Source organism: Sitodiplosis mosellana, unplaced genomic scaffold (assembly GCF_009176505.1).
Source record: "Sitodiplosis mosellana isolate CC-2019 unplaced genomic scaffold, AAFC_SMos_1.0 Smas_scaffold_6191, whole genome shotgun sequence".
Taxonomy (NCBI): Eukaryota; Metazoa; Arthropoda; class Insecta; order Diptera; family Cecidomyiidae; genus Sitodiplosis; species Sitodiplosis mosellana.
In genome coordinates, this window is record NW_022601432.1 from 5,403,017 (window position 1) to 5,423,908 (window position 20,892).

Here is a 20,892-nt window from a genome sequence, read left to right on the forward strand (position 1 = left end):
CACAACATGTTGAAACGTTAGTCAAAATAAATTAATGGATTTAGTTTAAAGCTCATTTTTAGGAACAGTTGACGCAGTTTTGTCCATTCTCGTTGCGATCAGTTTGCCTTTTTTTCTTCGTCTCTGCTTTTTCTTTGGGATTGCAACGTATTCTTTTTTTTCCCCCGAATTTTGTATGCGATTAAATCATTCTGATCTATGGTGAATGGTTCTATTTTCAATGGACAACATACGTGAGATTGATATGAATAAAGTGTAAACGTGACCAACGTCAAGAAAGTCCGTTAAAAATTGTGCAGTTTCAAATAAGTCAAGTGTTGACATAAGTGGCGATAGTGCAAAATTCCCGGTAATTTGAAATGAAAAACGAACGTTTGAACGAAAATGATCAATTTTGATTGAAAGTCAAATGTGTTTGAAATGATGATTGAATTTTGGTCGAAATCGTTTTCTTCTTTGGTTAATACTTTCGAAAATCCGGAGAAAATTGTGATGATATTCGAAGTTAGATGTCATGTGTTGATTCTTGATTCGTACATTGACCTACTCGACGTACGCTTAAAAGAAAAGCCATTTTCGTTCGGAACTTATTCTATGGTAGAATGTCAGTTGAATGTTCAGTCGATTAAGTTTGCATCATTTACGATGTTCAAACGAATAAAAACTAGTAAACAACTTCGAAAATCGAAGGAAAAAAAACACGCACGACACACAACATACCCAAGCAAAAATTCACATTGAATTGACGTTGCGTTAACGCATATCTGACACTGTTCCCACACGGTTTTGAACATCAAGCCGTTTGACATCATTTTTGATTTCAAATAACCGTGTGGATGCAGTGTAAGTTTGTTCGGGTATCAAGAGTCGACACCAAAAATGGTTTCAAAATTCGCCATGATAACGCAACGGTCATACACTTCGGCGACATAGTTTTAAATGTAAAACAGTTCGGCGGACTTCCACACTGTCCAATACAAACATAAACTGCATTGACGTTCAAAACCGTGTGAGAACAGTGTCAGATATGTGTTAACGCAACGTCGATTCAGTGTGAATTTTTGCTTGGGATAACGTCATTCGTTGTCGTGAAACCAAACCAAACGCCAATAAATTATTTATTATTGGTATATATATATATATATATATATATATATAGCCAAAGACAATATGCTTTTTTAACATGCTCAAGGTAAACTCATTGAATGAAGTTTAAACGCTCACGCAGAAGGTGTACACCACCAGATCCTCTATAGTCTAGATTGGTTTGTTGATGGCAAATGTGAAGGCATTTAGCACAAACATCGTTTGTGTTTTTCGACGATTGATGACAACATCCTCACGCAAATGTGCTCACTGATGACTGGCTGATTGACTGGCATGTGTGTGTGTGTGTGTGTGCATGTGTGACAACTTAATGTTGATTGCATGCAGATTCCAAATGGCAATGCACTGATTCAATCAGTTGATATTTGAAAAATCAACCAAATGTTACGAACGATGCACTTTCGGTCGATCGGCGTGCTCAAATGAAAGTACAATGCAAATTTCGAAGGCTGATGTACAAATTATAGAGCAGCAAATCATAAAACCATAGCCGTTCTATTCACAATTTATATTTATATGGTGATTGTGTATATGACTCAGAACAAATATCCATCACAATTCATTCGTATATTGAATTATTGCACATATATCATAATTACTCATTTATTGCGAAAACAGTTGTCATAAATCGTCATTTGTGTACACTTAGGGCGAACAAGTGAACGAACGAACAAGCGAACGAGCGAACAAATGAATGCATGCAAAACATAGTTCTTTACTAATGATGAACCATGTTTTGGTTGTACACCGATTTTATCGTCGCTCATCGGCACAACGACTAACTCTTCAACATTGTCGAGAGATTGAGACACGACGAGCGATGTATGTTTTTCAGCCAGTCAGTCAGTCAGGCAGGCGCATATTCTGTACATATAATGAGCGGATTTTGAATTATGACCGAAAGAAGGGAAGCAAAAAAAAATAGATGGATAATCAGACAGAAAAACATGTACACTCTGCTTTATCTCTGAAAATACCATGTGAATTTAATTGAGATCGGTTCGGGCGCGCAATACACATTGCACACCATTCTGCTGGTCTTGCCAAAAAAAAAGTTTGAATGGAGAAAATTGATTTACTGCCTTCATATTCAAACTGTTGGACAAAACATACGAATGGAAAATTCTAAAATGCACATTCACACGCTCAGAGCTATAGTAAACGTGCCTATACGGTAACATCATTATCATCCGTCATGTGTACACTACACATAATCATTTTTTGCTGTTATTGTTGCTTGTTATTCGTTCGGTTTTGGTTTTGGTTCGGAGAGTATCGTGTGTGTGTTTGTTTAGCACCAAAATATACCGTAATCGTGTTCTCCATTTCGATGGAATTGGAAATTGATGAGGTAATGTCAGTGTGGTACACTCTGCCGAGTGTATGATGTGTACGTGCGATGCGATGCGGTGTCGATGTATGCGGTATACGTTTGTGTTTTTTATGTGTATGTGTGCGAGCGAGTGTTGGTTCGAATATATATCGAATATCTGTTTCGTCTATACGGTCGAAGACTAAGACGATTGTCTATGTACAGTGTGCTTTGGTGTGCGTGCGCGTATGTATGTATCTGTTTTGCTTACTTGAAAACTTTTCTATGGCGCATGAGTTTTTGTTGTTGTTGCTGCTGCTTGGTACATTTAAAATACTGAAAGAACGAAGCCGTAATGGGAAGGAAAACAACAAACTGAACGGAGGATACGAAGCAACATTTCATGCTCGAAGAAGAGCAAAGATTTGAGAAAATAAATAAATAGATTCGAAGAATAGAATCGTTTGTGTGTGTGTTTTTTTTTCTTCTTCGCTGTGTGATCTGGATGAATGTTGTGTCAAATTTTGATGTTTACCATAAATGTGTGAGCCTATTTCTACACATCAGATAAAATAAAAATGTTGAGTGTGCATCGCAATCTGCTTCGAAACATGCCGAAAGTCAATGTGCATGCATTTTGATTACGGGAATAGTTGACGGAGAATCGGAGAAAAATCATCAAAAATCCAAAGTGTGTGCAATGACAAGTGTGAATCATTTTCGTTTGGTCATGTTTATGCGAGACTTGCATATATTGAGACTTGTTGAGTGAGAGAACGATATAGAGAAATCTTGTGGTGATTGAAAATCAAATTATTGGATGTGTGCAACTGCAGTGTGTCAAATAGACATTTATCTATCCCATAAAAACGGGCCCAAATATTGGTTCGCATTTTTGTTTACAACAAATAAGACGAAAGAAAATGCGAATCACAGAAATGATGTCACACCAAAAGAAAAAAGATTCAATTTATTGAACTGCACACGAACAAGGCCGCAATCACTGACAACACACCAATTAGAATCGAAAAATTTATGCCTGGTGGAAAGAGAGAGAGAGAGAGTGTGTTTGTGAGAGTGAGAGAGAGAGAAGAAAAAGGTGGTGTGTGGCAACTAAAAATGCAAAACAATCAGTTGGAAATGTCAAAGAGCGTAATTACGTTATGTTGATTTTTATTTTTATCCATACACGTATGCAGGAAAAATAAAACAGACAGAAACAACAACAGCACACATGGAAATTACAAAAAAAATGTCAGGTTGAGCAGCGCAAGAAGATAGCGCCCAGAACCTTTTGAATTAGACAATTGATGACGAAATCGAGGCTATTGTGTAAATCAACACACAGCCGAGGAATTTAGGATGTGATCCATATGATTTTATTTTCATTCAATTGCATTGAATTTGGAAAACGAATGTTGAACTCCGTTTGGCCGAATGAGACAATGTTCATATTGGTCAATGATATTGACAATAGTAAATAGGGGAAAAAGAGAGCAATTAAACAAGCGGCGCTCATCAATACGGATGCATGAAGAACGATAAAAAAAGCAGAAAAGTATCGGCAAATATGTGCGTTGAATCAGAGATAGAGAGAAATAGCGCGCGCGAGAAAAAAAGATATCATTCGTACATACATTGTTACTTTTTGCGTAAAATCTGTTCGTGTTTGTGCATTCGGTTTGATTTTTTCTTCGTCAGACTCTTAACGTGTATTAAACGAGCGTATTTGACTTTGGTGCCCACGGTGCATTTTAAAGAATATACTTTTCAATCATTTCGGTCTTTCTTCTTCTTCTTCTTCTTCTTCGTGTTGCTGTTATGTGCCGTAGGCATTTTTAGTTTTCTCGCATCATAGTCGTCGTCGTGTGTATGTTTTTGTTATTTAGTAGTGCAATTTTGTGTTGTACCTACCTCATTCTAGTTACCTCATTAAAACTTGTTTACCATTATTGATCCACATTTGAGTTGGACGTACGTACCGATGGTTGTGTGTTTGTAGTGTGTGATCGGTGTGTTTTTGGTGCTGATGTGTTACAGTGGTGGCGGCAGCGGCCGCCGTTGCCGCCACCACCACCACCATCATCACGCTGCTGCTAATGTTGCTAAATGCATAATTTGCGTGCAGTACACACGCAATATCTTGCTCGCAACATCATTTTGTTATGCGGCATTTGCATTTGGCAAATTGCAAATTTGCTTCTTTTCTTATAATTAGTTGGTATCTTTGCTGTTTGCAAAGTGCCGCTATTTTCCCTTTGAAAGATCATTACGCTCTTGCACAATTTCTTTTGCTTGAATGCACATCAGCCACATTGTACATCGCAGTGCTGTCTATCTCAGCTGGTATTGTTTGCCAAAGGAAATATAGCCACACACGACCTTCGATCATATTTATTCAAGTCATTGACTGTATTTGAGAATCAGATTGAAACCGAACCATTTTTATTTTTCTTGTTCTGTTTCTGTGTGAATTTTTTTTAAATTTCTATTTAAAACACAGCACAATTCAACTAATTTGTTCTTTTTTCTTGCAGCAAAAAAATTGCTCGAGAGTGAGGTGTCGGTTTTAAATTGACGGTTCACACTGAACAAAATCCGCTTCCACACACACACAGTTGCATCCGGATGAAGTGACTGAAGAGAATATTTTGTACGAGTTTAAATTGAATTTATGCGGCGCAGATTTATCATTATTATATAAAAATGGATCACACAAATCAAATTGAATCTGCATCTGAATTTATTCCAAGTGAGTGCAAATCAATCTTCTTTTTATTTGATCACAACGAAATCAATTTTATACCAAATTTACTAATTATTACATCATTTTTTGCTTTGTCCATCCACACACTCTCTCCTTCTGCATCTGTCCGCTCGATTCATTTCGAACGATGTAGATCGACTGTATTTGGTTGTATTTAAAACGGAATTGATTCCATTGAACACGAGTGCAATTCATTATTTTTCTATTGATGATGAGCTGGTGTATGAGAGTTTTTTCAACGATTTTGGACCTCTGAATTTGTGTATGCTGTATCGTTATTGTCAGAAATTGAATCGAAAATTGGCGACCAATTTACACTCGAAAAAGAAAATTGTCCACTACACAACGATCGATCTGCAGAAGCATTTGAATTCGGCATTTTTAATCGGAGCTTATTCGGTAAGTTGTCAATGCCATTTATTGGATGGCATTTTTCGTTGTTGACCTGATTTTCCACCGTTCCAAAATGGTGGCCGTTTTCGACCATTATGACAATTGCAATGGCATACCGGTCCGGTGGAAACGAGGTTGGACCGAAAAAAAAAGACACAACGAAAGAACACAGCATTTTCTTATTCACGATTGTTGCCGCTGTTCTTTCCTTTCAGATAATCAATTTGAATCGAACACCCGAAGAAGCGTACGAAACATTGAATAATGGGCCACCATATATCCAGTTTTGCGATGCATCATGCGGCTCGTCCAACTACACTATTAGCCTAATGGATTGCTTGCAAGCGATTTACAAGGCTCGTAATGCTGGTTTCTTTGATTTTAATGACTTTGACGCCGAAGAATATGAGTATTATGAGCGAGTCGAATATGGTGACCTGAATTGGATTGTGCCGAATAAGTTTGTTGCATTTTGTGGTCCGCACAATCGTTCCAAAATCGATAATGGATACCCATGCCATGCACCGGAAACATACTTTAATTATTTTCGACAGAATAATGTCAGCACAATTATTCGGCTCAATTTGAAATTGTACAATGCGTCACGGTTTTCCAATGCCGGTTTTGATCATAAAGAGCTTTTCTTCACGGACGGCAGCAAACCGACCGATTTAATTCTGAAGAATTTCCTACAAATCTGCGAAGAAGCCAAAGGTGCTATTGCCGTTCATTGCAAAGGTGAGTGTGCACTGTGTATGCGTGTATGAGCTGTATGAGTGGGTGGTAGAAATGGATTAGAGTAAATGATGATCGATTGATGACGTACCGCCGTCACTTTCGATTCAATCATTTTTCGGAAGTGATGCATAAATTCAATTGATAGCTGTGTAAATTAACACGAACATTTTTCCTATCTCCCTTTCTCTCTCTCTCTCTCTCTCTCTCTCTCTCGTTTCCATTCCACACATTTGAAACGCCGATTATTGGAAATAGCTGGCCTCGGACGAACTGGCAGCTTAATTGGTGCCTACATTATGAAACATTATCGTTTCACTGCACTCGAAACCATTGCTTGGTTGCGACTGTGCCGACCCGGCAGTGTGATCGGACACCAACAACAGTGGCTAGAGGAGTAAGTGACTTGTAAAAATCATAGTAAAAAAGAAGCGCTTCGTTGTGCCAAAACGGATTATTCTAACACATTCAACATTTCATACATGTGGTTCAAATCTATTTTTCCGATTAATTTTTGTTTCTCTGTTGCTTTCATTGTGCAGCAAGCAGAATCAATTGTGGGCAGAAGGTGTCGAATTCTATAAGGGGAAACCATTTGGTAAAGCTGAACCGCACATATACGGCATTTACAGTATTAAACAGCGTGAACTAAAGTCGACGAATGGCAACGGTCTTCAGATCAACACCACTACTACCATCACCACCAAAGGTAATTTGGCGCGCATCACGAATAAAGAAATTGCTTCACAAAATGCCATCGAATATTTTCGCATCATTTTTCACATGATATAATCAATTTTGGATTTATGTTCAATGTAGAAAATGCAAACGGACAAACGACAAAGCTGAGAGATCGAGTGCAGAATATCTCCCAAAAAGTGGACACCATGAAACTAAACGATTCGAATGGGACAACCAAAGTGACGGCTATTTTGACTCGCGATTTTCCACATCGTGACGAGAATAAAAATACGACAACAATGATGGCAACGACAACGGTGAGCGGTGTTGGTGTGTCGACGAGACGAAAAGTAGCTACTACCGCAGCGGATATCGATAACAATAACGATAATTTTGATAAGACTGCCGCGAATCCGACCCAAGGTGATACATTGAATAAAATAAAAGCCATGCGTCGACGACACACACGATTGTCAACCAACATCTCACCCGTTGCCGGATTGTAAGTACTTCATGAATATCAAAGCGAACCCCAACACCATCTCCACACAATCAAAGTTATGGTTTTTTTTTTGTGCCAAGTTTCCGAACAATCCTCCTTCTCCTTCATCTGCTCCTTCTCCTTCTCCTTCTCCTCCTGGTGACGTTTGACCACCAACTTTCACGAAATGTTGCATTTCAATGTTGTTTCGTGTGCTCAGAATATTCGTTTGACCTTAATCTTGACACTTATTATGTATGCGTTGTGATTGTTTTGGATAAGGCCATGCTGAAATATGTTGTTAGCACGGAATTTTATTAGCGCGCACTCTCTTAAATCTTGCATTTAATAACATTTATTTTAAACATTTCAAATTCGAAACAACAAAAGGAAAAATGAAACATCGACTGCAACATCGGTGCATCAGTCACATCACGTGCGAGCACGGTCTCAACCATTTCGTTCGCGTTCCAATCTGGCTGCGACCACATCAAACACGAATGCCGTTACATCACCGTCGTCAACACTCAGACCAGTCACTCTAACCATGCAAAATCGGAGGTGGGTCAATTGAATTTCTAAACACCGAATATGGTCCTTTTTTTTCTTCTTCTTCTTGTACACTTAACGCTTTTTTTGAATGTATTTTGAACAACAACACATACAACACACACACACACACATACACCAAAATGAAGAACAGTCACAATTTTCCGTTGTACAAAAAGTTTTTAAAACAAAACTTATATTCAGTGGGAGGGAAAGTGTGCACGGAATTTCAAAATCAATTTATTTGAATGCCTCAATCAACCAATATGTATTTTTTTTTTCAAAAATTGATCGGTTGAAATTAATTTACACATATTTCGAACATTTTTGAATTTTTCATCATTGTTAACATTCGAATTGACTTTTACCGTCGAAATATAATAACAACCCGTGTGTAATTTGTTATACAAAAATCCGTTCAGAAAACATGTTTCATCACCATAAAATGGTACCAATCATGATTATTGTTGAATAATATGTTTCTTGACGTTCGATTTTTTTTTTTCGAGAAAATGTACAACCTCGATACATTAACCATAACATAAACGTCGGAAAAATGCCGAAGAATTTTGAAATTTTTTTGATGAATTTTAAGTCGTCGGTGATAAGATGTTTTAGACAAATTTATATATTTTTTCTGTGTGTAGGCCGTAGTAATGACATAAACATTTACTTTTTCTGTTTGTTTTTTTTCTTCTTTCAATTGTTGTTGTTGATAATATATATGAAAAGGAATATTTATAAACACTTGTTAAAATATGGTAGCTATAAAAAAATGAATTTTTTTTTTGTAAATACGTACTAATTGAATGTAGTCATTATTATATAAAAATGAACATGTATCCAGAGAAAATCAATAACTTAATTTTTATGATGAGAGAAAGAAAAAGAGAGAGAAATAAGTCACACGTTTTCAGTTTCAATCGACCACAATAGAAATAACATTGAGATGGAGAAGAGAATTTTTTCAGTGCACATTTTTATATTTTTGAGATAATTTACCAATTCAATTTTTGAAAAAAACTGATTTTTTTTTCCGTTGTTAAAAATGTTCAATAATTCACAGTCAAAAAAAAGCAGTAGTTGATTATAAAACTCCAAATGAATCACGAACAAAAAGGATGACAATAAATTGTAACTGAAAATAGAATGCAGTTCACCATTTTTAAATTAGCACGCAAATCGAATCTTTTGACAATTTCCATTTTATTTAGCGGCTTTGCAAAGACATTTAAGATAAAATGCGTAGACATTTGAAGTACCACGAGTACCGTTTTTCGTTCATAAAATCAGCTTTGGAACAAGCCATTTGCCAGAAATACCGCAAAAAGCTTATGATTTTTCAATTAATAACTGGGGCATAAATAACAAACGCTTAAATTGATTGATAGCTTCAGGGAAGAGGATGATATTTTCAAAGAAACAATTTTTCCATTTGTGAAAAAAAAAAAAATTTCATTGGAAAACACAGTTGGAATAATAGAAATTTAATTGTTCTTAACCGAGAATTTGCATTCATTTCTTCGAAGCTATCAATTAAGTAAGGAGATGCGATGCCAAATGTCTGTTCTCATTATCATATTTGCATTTGATTACTAACATTTCTCATAACTCACCTAGAATTTGTCCATTACTAATATTTTCGTAGGTGTATCAGAAGTAAACAACCATAGCAAATATGTGAAAATGGAATGAAGGATTGACTTAGTCTCTTGTTTCGCATGTTTATTTTTCTCGTTTTTTTTCTGCATGTATTTGGTTTTTTTTTTTTTAGTTGTTTGTTTTCCTCCTGCCTTCCACCCATATTTAAATCAACTATACCTATGCAAATTGCATGAACGGAAAGAAAATAAAACTTTACATCTACCATCTTTGATTTTGTAGCAGACTCGGCGAGGCACAAATTGGCAGTGGTTCGATGTCAACGAAAGCAGTTACCAACTCGCGTAATTATCGAATTAAAGAGCAGCAGCAACAACAACATTCATCGAGTTGGGAGCCACAATTCGCCGATGTGATTGAGATGAGAAAATCGGGTACAATACAAAATAACAACAACAACGATCACACATATCCAACGGGCGATACACTGAACTGTACCGGTTGTGGTTCGTCAAAGTGCAATAAAGATGACATAAATCGATCTCGATCAATTTCGATACAACGAAGTGTCAACATACCGTGTGCTTCCGTACTGACACATTCGCACTGCTTTGATGATCATCCGGTGGCGAAAAGCCAACGTAGCCATTTGCATCGAAGCCGCTCGAAAACCGTTGCGACCAATTTGTGTGATAATCTCTCGACCATGTCCACGGTCGATCCGTTACGAATTTCCAAGCGAAAAACCAGTCAAGTTCGATTGTGTTCACATGCAAATGTGTCGCCATCACTTGAAACGGCCAATCGTCGGGGTCCATTCACCGATGCCGATGTGCTCAATGGCAATGTGTTGGACACAAGCGCGGCTTGCACCGAAAGAACAACCGTTACCACAATAATACCACGCATCATTTGCCGGAATCGAAGTCGTACATCGACAAAGTGCGCTCTATCCCCAATACCATGCAGCAAAGCAATCAGCGGTTGTAGCACCATGGCCAGTACATCAATGAAACGTGGCAAACGAACACTAAGCAGCACCCAAATTGAACGTGAAAAATCCGATGAGAAAAATATTAAACTAAAAAAACATGCGGTGCTACGGTCACTGTCACCAATACTGGTTGCGTCCAGTGCACGTAATTCCATTAAAAAAATCATCTCCACATCAAATACTAAATGATTTTAGTCATAAGCCAGTCTCATCTAATATGTATTGAGAAAATCCATATCGAACCTATTTAACTACGTCGTCTTATCGTAAATCCCCTAACTTTTTCAACTTCATTTTTCCATGTTCGTCTTTTAGCGGTACACACACAAACACACACGAGATAGACAACATTTCATCGCATTTTCTTTTCTCTCCTTTCTCAATCACAAATTATTCTCAATTGAAATGGGAAATAAAATACACAATCTTAACATTAGTGTCTAAGTCTGTCTAGCTTTAATGTTTGAATTACACTCACTCGCACATAGAAAATGGAAATCGCGAGTGATTTTGTTTTTTGTTTTTTGCAAAATGTGTGCAAACTGAAAACCAAACTATTGGCATACGTGTACTTGAAAACGGTTTCTCGTAGTGCAACGCCAAACAAATTGGTCTCTATCTCTTATCATCAACTCTCTAATTCATACATTCATTCATTTAATCAGTTGCATCTTTGGTTTTTAGTTGTTCTTTATTATTTTCATAGCCAATTTTGTGCTGGAAATGAGTTGATTTTGTGATTGTTTTTATTTTATCTTTTTTCGTTCAAATGGATGTGCAATTGAAAAATAAGGTTGATGCAATTCGAAATGTGCCGGACACGAATTTTTACAGAAAACTTGTTCCTGTTTGTCTGAGAGTATGTAGGGAATACAGGCCTAAATGGCCTAGCTCCATTTAAAAATGGTATCGTTCATTTATTTATGGTACACTGCAAACCCATAACCAGGTCTAGCCAAAAAATATTGAGAAAAATTACACATACAATTAGCAAAAACGAGAATATACATTGTATATTTATATATAGCATATACAGATAACATTCTTGCCAATGATAGGGAACGAGATATGTCGAGGCAGTTGAAGAAAAAAAAAACGGAACAAAAGATGTGCATATTTAGCTTAAGATGAAATAGGAAAAAAAATATGGAAACTGTGTTGTGTATGGATTCACAATACAAAAATACATACAAATTCTATATATAGTCCCTTTTGAAAGTGTCTCAGTGTCTCACACTATATCGATTTTTTTTTTATTATTATTTGTTTATTTATTTTTATTTTGTTCGTAATGTGTGCTCTCATCCTATTTATTTATCGTTTTTTTTTCTCTCGAATGAGGAAACCAAAAACTCTTGCAATACTATTCAATACAATTTTAGATGCAATCTTTGTTTTTTTTTTGTTTTTTTTTTCTTTAAATTAATTTTATAGTTTTCTTCTCGTCATACAAATTCATCGAATATCAATCAATTCAATTGATTTTATTTGAGATTTGAAGAATTGTTGTAAAAAAATAAGGCTAAATATTCGTGAAGAATTTTGAGAATTGTTTTTATTTTGATTTTTGTTTTTCTTTTTTGAACTAATTGGAAATTGTTACAAGCTTGTTTGAAGTCTTTTCCGCAAATCATATATTCTAAACAAAAAAAAGAAGTGAAAATTGAATGTGTTCTTCAAAACGAATCAGACAGAAAATGTTGACTACGTTCGACACATATGATATGTAACATATCAAATTGGAATTTTACGCTCTTTTTTACGAAATTCTGGTCATTTCTATATTTAAAAGAAAAATCATATGCAATTTATTCCTTAATCAAAGGCCATTCTAGTCGAATAGTCATCTCTTTTCAAATTTAAATTGTTGCTCTTGTCTATCATCCATAATTGAACCCGTGGGCATAAAAACGACTTATTAAACAATCGCCGAACAAAACGATACAAGAAAAAACTACCGAACAAAACACACGTTAAAAACGTAACACAGCAGGACGGTACCGTTCAAAACGAAACTCCGCTGTGCTACACATTACCGCTGTGGTACATTTTGTTCGGTTGTTTTTTCTTGTATCGTTTTGTTCGGCGATTGTTTAATAAGTCGTTTTTATGCTCACGGGTTCAATTTCGTTTCGAAACTTTTTTCTTCGATCGACTTCGAGAATCAGATGAAATCAAACAGTTCGATTTTGTACGAAAGAGGGCGAAAGTCCATTAAAAATGTGTATTTATTAAATCTTGTTTTTGATAGTTGAATTTTGTACTTATACAAAGGGCAAAAAAAAATGAGATGAAACAACAGAGTTTTATTTGTTTGAATTCTAAAAATAAATAATGATCCGATTCTTTTTCAAAATTCGTAGGCAATAAAATTAAATTAAATTGATTGTGAATTGTTAGTTGTAAAAAAAAGAATTTACTATATAGAAGAAACACACAAAGATTCTTCTTTGAATAAAAAATAAATCGTAAATGTGAAATTAAAAAAAGAAAAAAAAATCGAATAGAACAAAGAAGAATTAAGAAACGAATTAAGGAAATATTTCAAAGGTGTTCAAAAGATGAAATCCACTAGATTAAGAGCAAAATGTAGCAAAATTATATTGATTCAATGTTGAACATGGTTACTTCACAGCTCACTCTCTGCTAAATTACAACGATCAATGTGAGTTGGTTGTGTCTGTTTTTGGTCGATAACTACTCTAAATGGCGTTCTTTGAATACAAATGTACCTAAAAAATCAATTCTGGCCCATGTTGTTGAGGAGAAAAAATAAAATTAAAAAAACCAGAAACAACAGCACCAACAACAATATTGATCGTTTCAAGAATAACAAATAGAAGAAAATGGAAACGAATGGAACCGAAACAATAATTACCAACAAAATAGCCGAATAACGCAAAAAAGAAAGAAATTGTATAACCAAAAAAGACAAAAAAAAATTCGCACACTCATTGAAATTACCATTGCGGAGCAGAGATATCACACAGACATACAACAAATTGTTGAGTCTAATGATAGGTTTGATGTTTCGTGGAAAGTTTTCTTCATCACACACACACACACACACACACACACACACACACCTTCTCTCACATATAATCAAAATTACACACCAGAACAAAATGACAACCAAAACAAATGTACGATAAGATTCTCTTCTCTCAATCTCAATGTCCACACAAATAAAGGAAACAAAAAAAAATTCATTCAAAATGAATCTATTGAAATTGTTTTTAGAACAATATTGTTAATCAATTTTTATTTTGTTGCTGAACAAATAACAATAGTTATTCGTTGAAGTCGATCGTTCATTTTTTTTTATATTTCTTCTGTGGTTTCGATGAAGATACACACAAAAAAAACATCGAGCATTTAATACTTGATTTAATTTTGGGTTTTAAATTGCTTTTTTTTTTGCTCGTGGCATACCAAATAGATTTTGGTCGCACGAGCGCGCGTTTCTTTCTTTTCAGTTTCGTCTTTATTTTACTCTCTTTTCGAAATAACCATACTTGTAATTACTTAACGTGTATATTTATGGAAATAATAAAAATATTGAAGCAAACATTTAAAACAAAATGAGAATGATGTACAATAACCTAAAACCTAGTGAAATTATGCACAAACCAATCGATATGTATCCAACTAACAAAGATGAAAAGAAATAAAAAGAATTAAAACAATTTTTTGAATTGAAGTAAATTTTGTCTGTGTTTTTGTTTGATTGAATTCATGGGATTTCAGATGCTGCTGTTGCTGCTACTTCTCGGTTGCTCTTGAGAAAAGAATGAAAAATGAATGTAAAAACTTGTTTTTTTTTATTACACCGTTTTATTCCAGCTGAATTTAATTTTTCTTGCTGGCATTTTTTTTCTTTCGCGCAAATCGAAAGTCATGTTGATTGTGAAGCAGAAAAAAAAATTAACAAATTTGAGTCTTGCTAAACTTTCGTCACGATGATTTCCCAATCGATTGAGTAATGTCGTGTTAAATTAAAATCGATTGTTAGATATCTCAACTGCGCGCACCGATAATGATCAACAGGTGCATATCAAAAGTGTTTTAAGACAGTACTGCTCATGAATCCGTTACACAATAGTTGTAATACGAGTATTTTGCCTTATTATTATGGTGTAAAAAGGTTTGATAAAACACCAAAACATCAATAAAAAAAAAACTAAATTCATATTATTATGAATCTCATTTTGGGTCGACGTCGTGCTAGATTTCTCTCTCTCTCTCTCTCTCTCTCTCTCTTTCTCTCTCTCTCTATTTTGACAAGAAAATTGTCGTCATTGATCAAGAGGAACGAAAGTGAAATGAAAGAAAAAAGTATGTATTTTACGCACACATTCAGTGACTCTAAACGTGTTCATTCCTCTGTCGTTCGAACAGAATGTCAAAGTGATTTCAAGAGACCGTTCAATGCCAACCGAATGTGATGTGTATTGCCCGTGTGCATAGGGTCGATTATTGTTTGCGTTGCCAGCTCTGTGCTAATGGCATCCTTCCATTCGAAAAATGTCAAAATACGTATAATCGCACATCGCTCGAACATACACATACACACAATTACACCAATCCATCGTCCAACCAGCTCCGTTCGAACAAATGAACATACATACCCACAGACACACATACATACACGCTTAACGTCACTTGGCTCCTTCAATTTTTTAACAACGCACAAAAATCTTCAAGCACAACTCTCTGAAGCAGCAGCAGCAGCAACAACAGCTAAAACTACACACAGCACCAAAAAAAGAAAAGAAAACGAAGCAGAAAAAAACGTCGAACTTTATCAAAAGTGAAGCAAAGAAAAAAAAAACGAGAAAAATGTTTCTACTGGCAAAGGACAAACACACGAAGAAAATTTAAAATTGCACAACAAACACAAAATCGACGACGAACAGAAAAAAAAAGAAGAAATTGAAACAGCGAACAGACTTCAACTTAAATTGGAAACTACAAATGCAATTAGTGATAACTTGAATAACCAGTGAAAATCAGAAGAGAAATAAAAATGTTTGATTTTTTGTTTTGATTACTTCGTGGAGCGAAAGAGAGAGAGAGAGAGAGAGAGAGAGAGAGAGAGAGAGAGAAAGAAAAGAAAATCGAGTGAAAAAAAGTGTACGATTTTTGGTTTGATTTCTTATTTTGGGCAATTTTCTATTTTGGTTTTTTTCCCCCAATACAACACGAAAGATAGAAAGAAAGAAAATACACGAAATCCAGTGGCGATTCTGACAAATGTCCAACATTGGTCAAGTCAATAAGGTAATGGGAATAAAGAAAATAAATTTTTTAACATTTTTTTTGTGGTATCATATTGAAATTGGTGTGTGAGTGTTCATATTTCTACGTTTTTTTTTCTCTTCCTTCGTTGTTCAGCTCTCATCAGTTGGTGAAGAAAAAAAATTATTATGTGAACAATTGGAAGTGGTTTGCTAATTTGCAAAATGAAAAAAAAAATGTGAACGAAATGTTGTCGTCGCCTCTTGTGTCGTCCCCTCAGAAAATACAACAACAACACAGTATGGTGATTCAATTGAAGAGTTACATTTTTTTTCACGAGATTCACAAACGCACAACGCGAACCTTAACCACAAATCCCCCCAAAAAAAAATTAACATTGAATTAGAATGAATTGTGAAATGGTGGCTTCATTTTTATTCTCTAGCTCGTCGACAGAAAAAAAAAGAGAAACGAAACAAAACTTCATCAGTATTATCTCTTTCTCACGGTAAATATTGTCAATTGATACAAATGGCAATGTTGATGTGATCACCGAGGAAAAATAAATAAGATGTATGTAGATAAATGAATATCGAGTGCGTAGTGTAAGAGAGAGAATCTCTCTCTCTCTCTCTCTTGTCTTGTTCGTGTCGCCTCTATCAGAATGCGTTAATTTATCACACACAATGTGCCTGAAACCCAACACACCAAGAGCAACACACAGCACCAACAACGACAACGACAACGACAACGACAACGACGACGATGACGATGACGACGACGACAACGAAAAACTTCACTAAACTTTCATTTCAATAAATGATTTTCATAAATTCGTTCGATTTTCACACGGCAGCGAATAAAATCCCTCCAAATAAAACAAAACTCATTCAAATGGCCATTTGCCAAATTTCAATTAATGGCATTGCAATTGATTTTACTTTGATTGGTGCGTTTCGACCGTATTTGATGTGTTGTTGTGATCAAGTGTGCTGTATGCCTGATATTTTTGATTATCATGTCGTTGCCTGTTCTCTCCATACATGTATGTACAACGAACGAAGAAATTTTTTTTTAATAAATTCCCCGTTCTTTGGCCATTTCCACAATCATACAAGATGATGACAACGACGACGACGACGACGACGACGACGACGACAAACCAATTTATGCGAGAAATCAATTGGAATGAGCAATCGCCATACTCCTCTCTGATTAGACTTTTCAAAATGCAATTTAAATCACAAAACAAAACACAAATTCTCGGTCATTTTCCGAACGAGTGTGAACGAACAGAAGTGGAAAAAAAAAATTATGTGTGTGCGATCAGCAAAATAAAATGAGTAGAAAAAGAAAACGAAGCTTGAAGTTGAGTTTTGTGTCATTTAACGTTGGTGCGCGTCATTTCCGAACTTATCGCGATTGTTTGCTTGTCTTTTTCGCACTGCCAAAGCAACGCTCGCTCGCATTTGTCTGCGTTTTTTTTTTAAATTTCATGTGTAAATTTCGTGTTGTGTTCTCTTTTTTTTCGTCGTTTTTCTATATATTATTTTCGTTCTTTTCGTCTTTTGTACACTCAATAATTTTGGTTTTATTTGTTGTGCCCTGTGCATGAGTTCTAAGTTATATCTTAGTAACAATCTTTAAGTTCGGTTTTTTCATTCTTCTTCATACACACGTATTGAAATGCATATCGCAGAACACATTTTGACTTATACAAATTTTTCACATATTCGGTGGCTAAATAATATAAAAATGAATTTGGTATATAGATAATACGCGAGAGCGCAATGGAAAAATGCGAATTCTTTGGCGAACATTTCGCTGTGTTTAAACACAAATGTGATAAAGATGTAACTTCATACGGTCAAACATGTAATATTGCTATTGTGTTTATTCTCTCTCTCTCTCTCTCTCACTATGTTCAATAATTCTTTATACTTAGACCCAATTTCTATTCGATCGGCCAAAATCAAATCGACACGCTCACACAACAAAAATTTTGGCGAACATTTTTTTCAGGAAAAACTAATTGAATTTTCAAAATAGAATTCATGTGTCTGTTTCGTTTCAGGTTCTACACAGCCATCATTATTTGACATCTCGATGCGCGATAGGTGTCCCCCCAGTTGTATAGAAGTCATCAAACAACATATTAAATTCGGTTGAATGTTTATCCATAATCATCGGTATAGTGCCTTCCACCACAATATTTGATACAAACACATTTACAACGCAACAGTTTAGCTTTAAACATTCAAAAATAACAATAGCAACAGTCGAAATTGCACATCATTTACAGTGTCGATTGTGTTTTAAAAACGATCAACAAAATTGGAACCAACCAGCGAGCGACCGAACGAGAGAGAGAGAGAGAGAGAGAGAGAGAGAAAGCAAGTTTATGAGTTGAGAGTCCAATGTCGATCAATGTGGATAAAATGGATTCAAAACACGACGATTCGTTGCACAAACCAAAGCCAGTGGTAAGTGTCACCGAAAATACGGAACAAATTTTTTTGTGCTTATGAAAATGTCATTCACAATGATATACGTTTCGGAATGATTAAGTGTTAAGCAATTCTATTTTTTTTCCCTTTTTGCCAAAATTCGTGTTTGTTCTTTACATTTAATTTTATTTCGGTGTATATTTATATATTTGTTGTTGCTCTTTGCACAGATGAAGCGGCGCAAAAAAAATTCATCGGCTAGTGATTTGTCGAGTGATTCATTGTCACCAAAGAAACGTATACCGAATGGTTTTGCCGAAGAATATCGATCGTCACCAGAGACAACATTTAATTCATCGTATCACAATAGTATACCGATGAATGGATCGTTAAACACAACAAATGGCCATCATAATCACCTGAATGGGTCGGTCATCGATCATACAAACGATTTGAATATAATGGAAGTGGTTAGTCAAAATGGTTCCATAAGATCGATTGACAGTGGATCGCCGATGCATTCGGCCACAGCAAATCTTCATCACCATTATGACGATAGTGATAGCGCATCTAGTGTGAATAGGAGCAGTGGAAGCAGCAGCGGTTGCAGCGGTGATGGTGGCGGTGGTGGTGGCAATGGTCGACGTCAACCGCGTACGCCCGAAGATTTCTATTTGTTTTGTCAGTTTATTTTAGAATACGCTAACTATAATGAAATGTGTAGTCAAGAAGTAAGTTCGGTTAATTTGCAACCAATGAATTGACGTGGGGCTTATTTGTCGTGGCGAGTTAGAAAGAGACTCGCATGATTCTCATGTCGTCGCGCACAAGCCCATAACAATTTGAACACGAGTCGCTGCGAATCAATTGACATGTCAAAATTGTATGAATTCATAAAACCCATTAAATTCCCGTTGAAGATTCCCACTAGTCTTCACATAGATTCGCTAGATTCATGCGGCTGCCTGAATTTTTTCTTTACTGACTTGTGAAATTTACACTGACTCGTCTGACAAATAAGCTCCTGGTGAAAATTGATCAAAATTTAATTGAGAAAAGAAATAAAACAAACTTTGATTGTCCCCATTTTATAGACTTTGCGAAGCTCAACTCATAGTCCATTGGATAGTACGGGAAGCGCGACTGAGTCGACGACAAGCAGCGCTATGAATGATGAATCGAATCATGCGATTTCAACGGTTAACGATTCAACAAAAGAAGAGCTAGAAGATGAGGGTAAAGATTTAGATGGTTCGAATACGATGCTTAATGACACAAGCACCGACGATGTGACAAAGGCCATGAGCGCCATTGATGCGTCATCGGCAAATGAAGATGAAGATTCGGGTAAGTTTAAACTGGATGAAATCCAATCAATTCCCCATCTTTTTACTTACCCAACCAATTTTTTTTTTTGCAGATGTCGACGCCGATTCATACAATTTGATAACATGTTACTGTGGTAAACCGTATGCGGGTCGGCCGATGATCGAGTGCTCGTGCTGTTTAACGTGGTTGCATTTGTCGTGTGCAAAAGTCAAGCGTAAAAAGATTCCCGAATTATTTTACTGCGTAAAATGTACAAAATCGACGACGGGTCAACAACGGCCATCGTTGTCAGCGACACAAACCTCATCACCACCACCACCAACAACAAATCATCCCAAAGATCATCAATCCAATAATGAGCCAAAAGAGAATAATCGTTCCAAGAAATCGACCGCTTCAAATACAACAATGTCACAGACGCGTTCCGATAAGCTCGAGAACAATATTCTGCAGCCGCTAAATGTGAGCGCCGCTGCATATGAAACGGGTGCTAACAATATAGACAACATAAAAACTACATCGACTGTTTCAAGCATTGCCGTCAAGTACAAATAGATATTTTCATATATACAAAAGAAAAGACAGAAAAACTACACGCAAAATGGTGAGAGAGAGAGAGAGAAAAAAGCGAGCAGAGCACACACATTTTGTGTGTATATGCGCGCAATATTTATGCAATTTGAACGGCAGCAAACGATTTTGATACATTTCCGTGACCACATTTGAAGATACAGAGGCAGAATGGAACAAGAAGAGAATTCTCGCGTTGGAAGAAAGAGAAAACGAAGAAAAAACACACACAATTCGCGCAACTGAAATCGCGTACAATTGATTCGTTTCTTATGTTTTTAGGGAAAGTAGAAACAAACCTTGAAAAGCCATTTTTTTCGTTCTTTTTTTTAAAAAGGGGATTTTCATGAAATTACATGATGTACATAAATTATACATACATTTTATTTTGTTTATACAAACACTTTTTTTTTTCTAAAAAAAAAACACACACGCATGATATTGGCAAAAGATTTACGGTTCCAAAATAATGGACGATTTATAAGTGAAAAAGAGGGAGAGAAAAAAAAAGTGTGGCAGAATTTAAAGAAAAAAACAATTAATGTTAAACAATTTTTACATTTAATTTGAATGAAATGAAAATGTTAAGCAACAAAAACATTTTTTTCCATCTTTCTTATTTTTTTTTCTGGACAAATGATACTTTATGAATTTAGAGTGTGCAGAACTAAGGTTGGTGAAGAGATC

General features: G+C 35.7%; 2 protein-coding genes across 28 annotated transcripts; both read left to right on the forward strand.

Moving 5' to 3' along the window:
* On the forward strand, positions 1 to 12,161 carry LOC129576836 (tyrosine-protein phosphatase cdc-14). 21 transcript variants are annotated; one of them, XM_055462686.1, is made up of 9 exons: positions 1 to 349; positions 4,957 to 5,171; positions 5,320 to 5,585; positions 5,795 to 6,317; positions 6,573 to 6,711; positions 6,857 to 7,023; positions 7,134 to 7,497; positions 7,867 to 8,037; positions 9,910 to 12,161. In XM_055462686.1, the coding sequence occupies exons 2-9, from the start codon at positions 5,126 to 5,128 to the stop codon at positions 10,808 to 10,810; spliced, it is 2,577 nt and encodes an 858-aa protein (XP_055318661.1). In that variant the 5' UTR covers positions 1 to 349; positions 4,957 to 5,125; the 3' UTR covers positions 10,811 to 12,161. The 21 variants fall into 21 exon arrangements, with proteins under 21 accessions (XP_055318661.1, XP_055318674.1, XP_055318665.1 ...); XM_055462699.1 differs by having other exon boundaries at positions 48 to 349; positions 9,913 to 12,161; XM_055462690.1 differs by lacking the exon at positions 1 to 349 and adding an exon at positions 2,496 to 3,571.
* A 2,815-nt stretch (positions 12,162 to 14,976) lies between these two features.
* On the forward strand, positions 14,977 to 20,803 carry LOC129576842 (PHD finger protein 23B-like). Of its 7 annotated transcripts, none has more exons than XM_055462715.1 (6): positions 15,247 to 15,901; positions 16,016 to 16,163; positions 17,934 to 18,342; positions 18,537 to 19,037; positions 19,401 to 19,653; positions 19,727 to 20,803. In XM_055462715.1, exons 3-6 carry the CDS (start codon positions 18,277 to 18,279, stop codon positions 20,188 to 20,190), a joined length of 1,284 nt encoding a protein of 427 aa, XP_055318690.1. In that variant the 5' UTR covers positions 15,247 to 15,901; positions 16,016 to 16,163; positions 17,934 to 18,276; the 3' UTR covers positions 20,191 to 20,803. The 7 variants fall into 7 exon arrangements, with proteins under 7 accessions (XP_055318687.1, XP_055318690.1, XP_055318688.1 ...); XM_055462713.1 differs by having other exon boundaries at positions 15,259 to 15,901; positions 16,016 to 16,432; XM_055462714.1 differs by having other exon boundaries at positions 15,259 to 15,901; positions 16,016 to 16,367.
* The last annotated feature ends 89 nt before the right edge of the window (positions 20,804 to 20,892 follow it).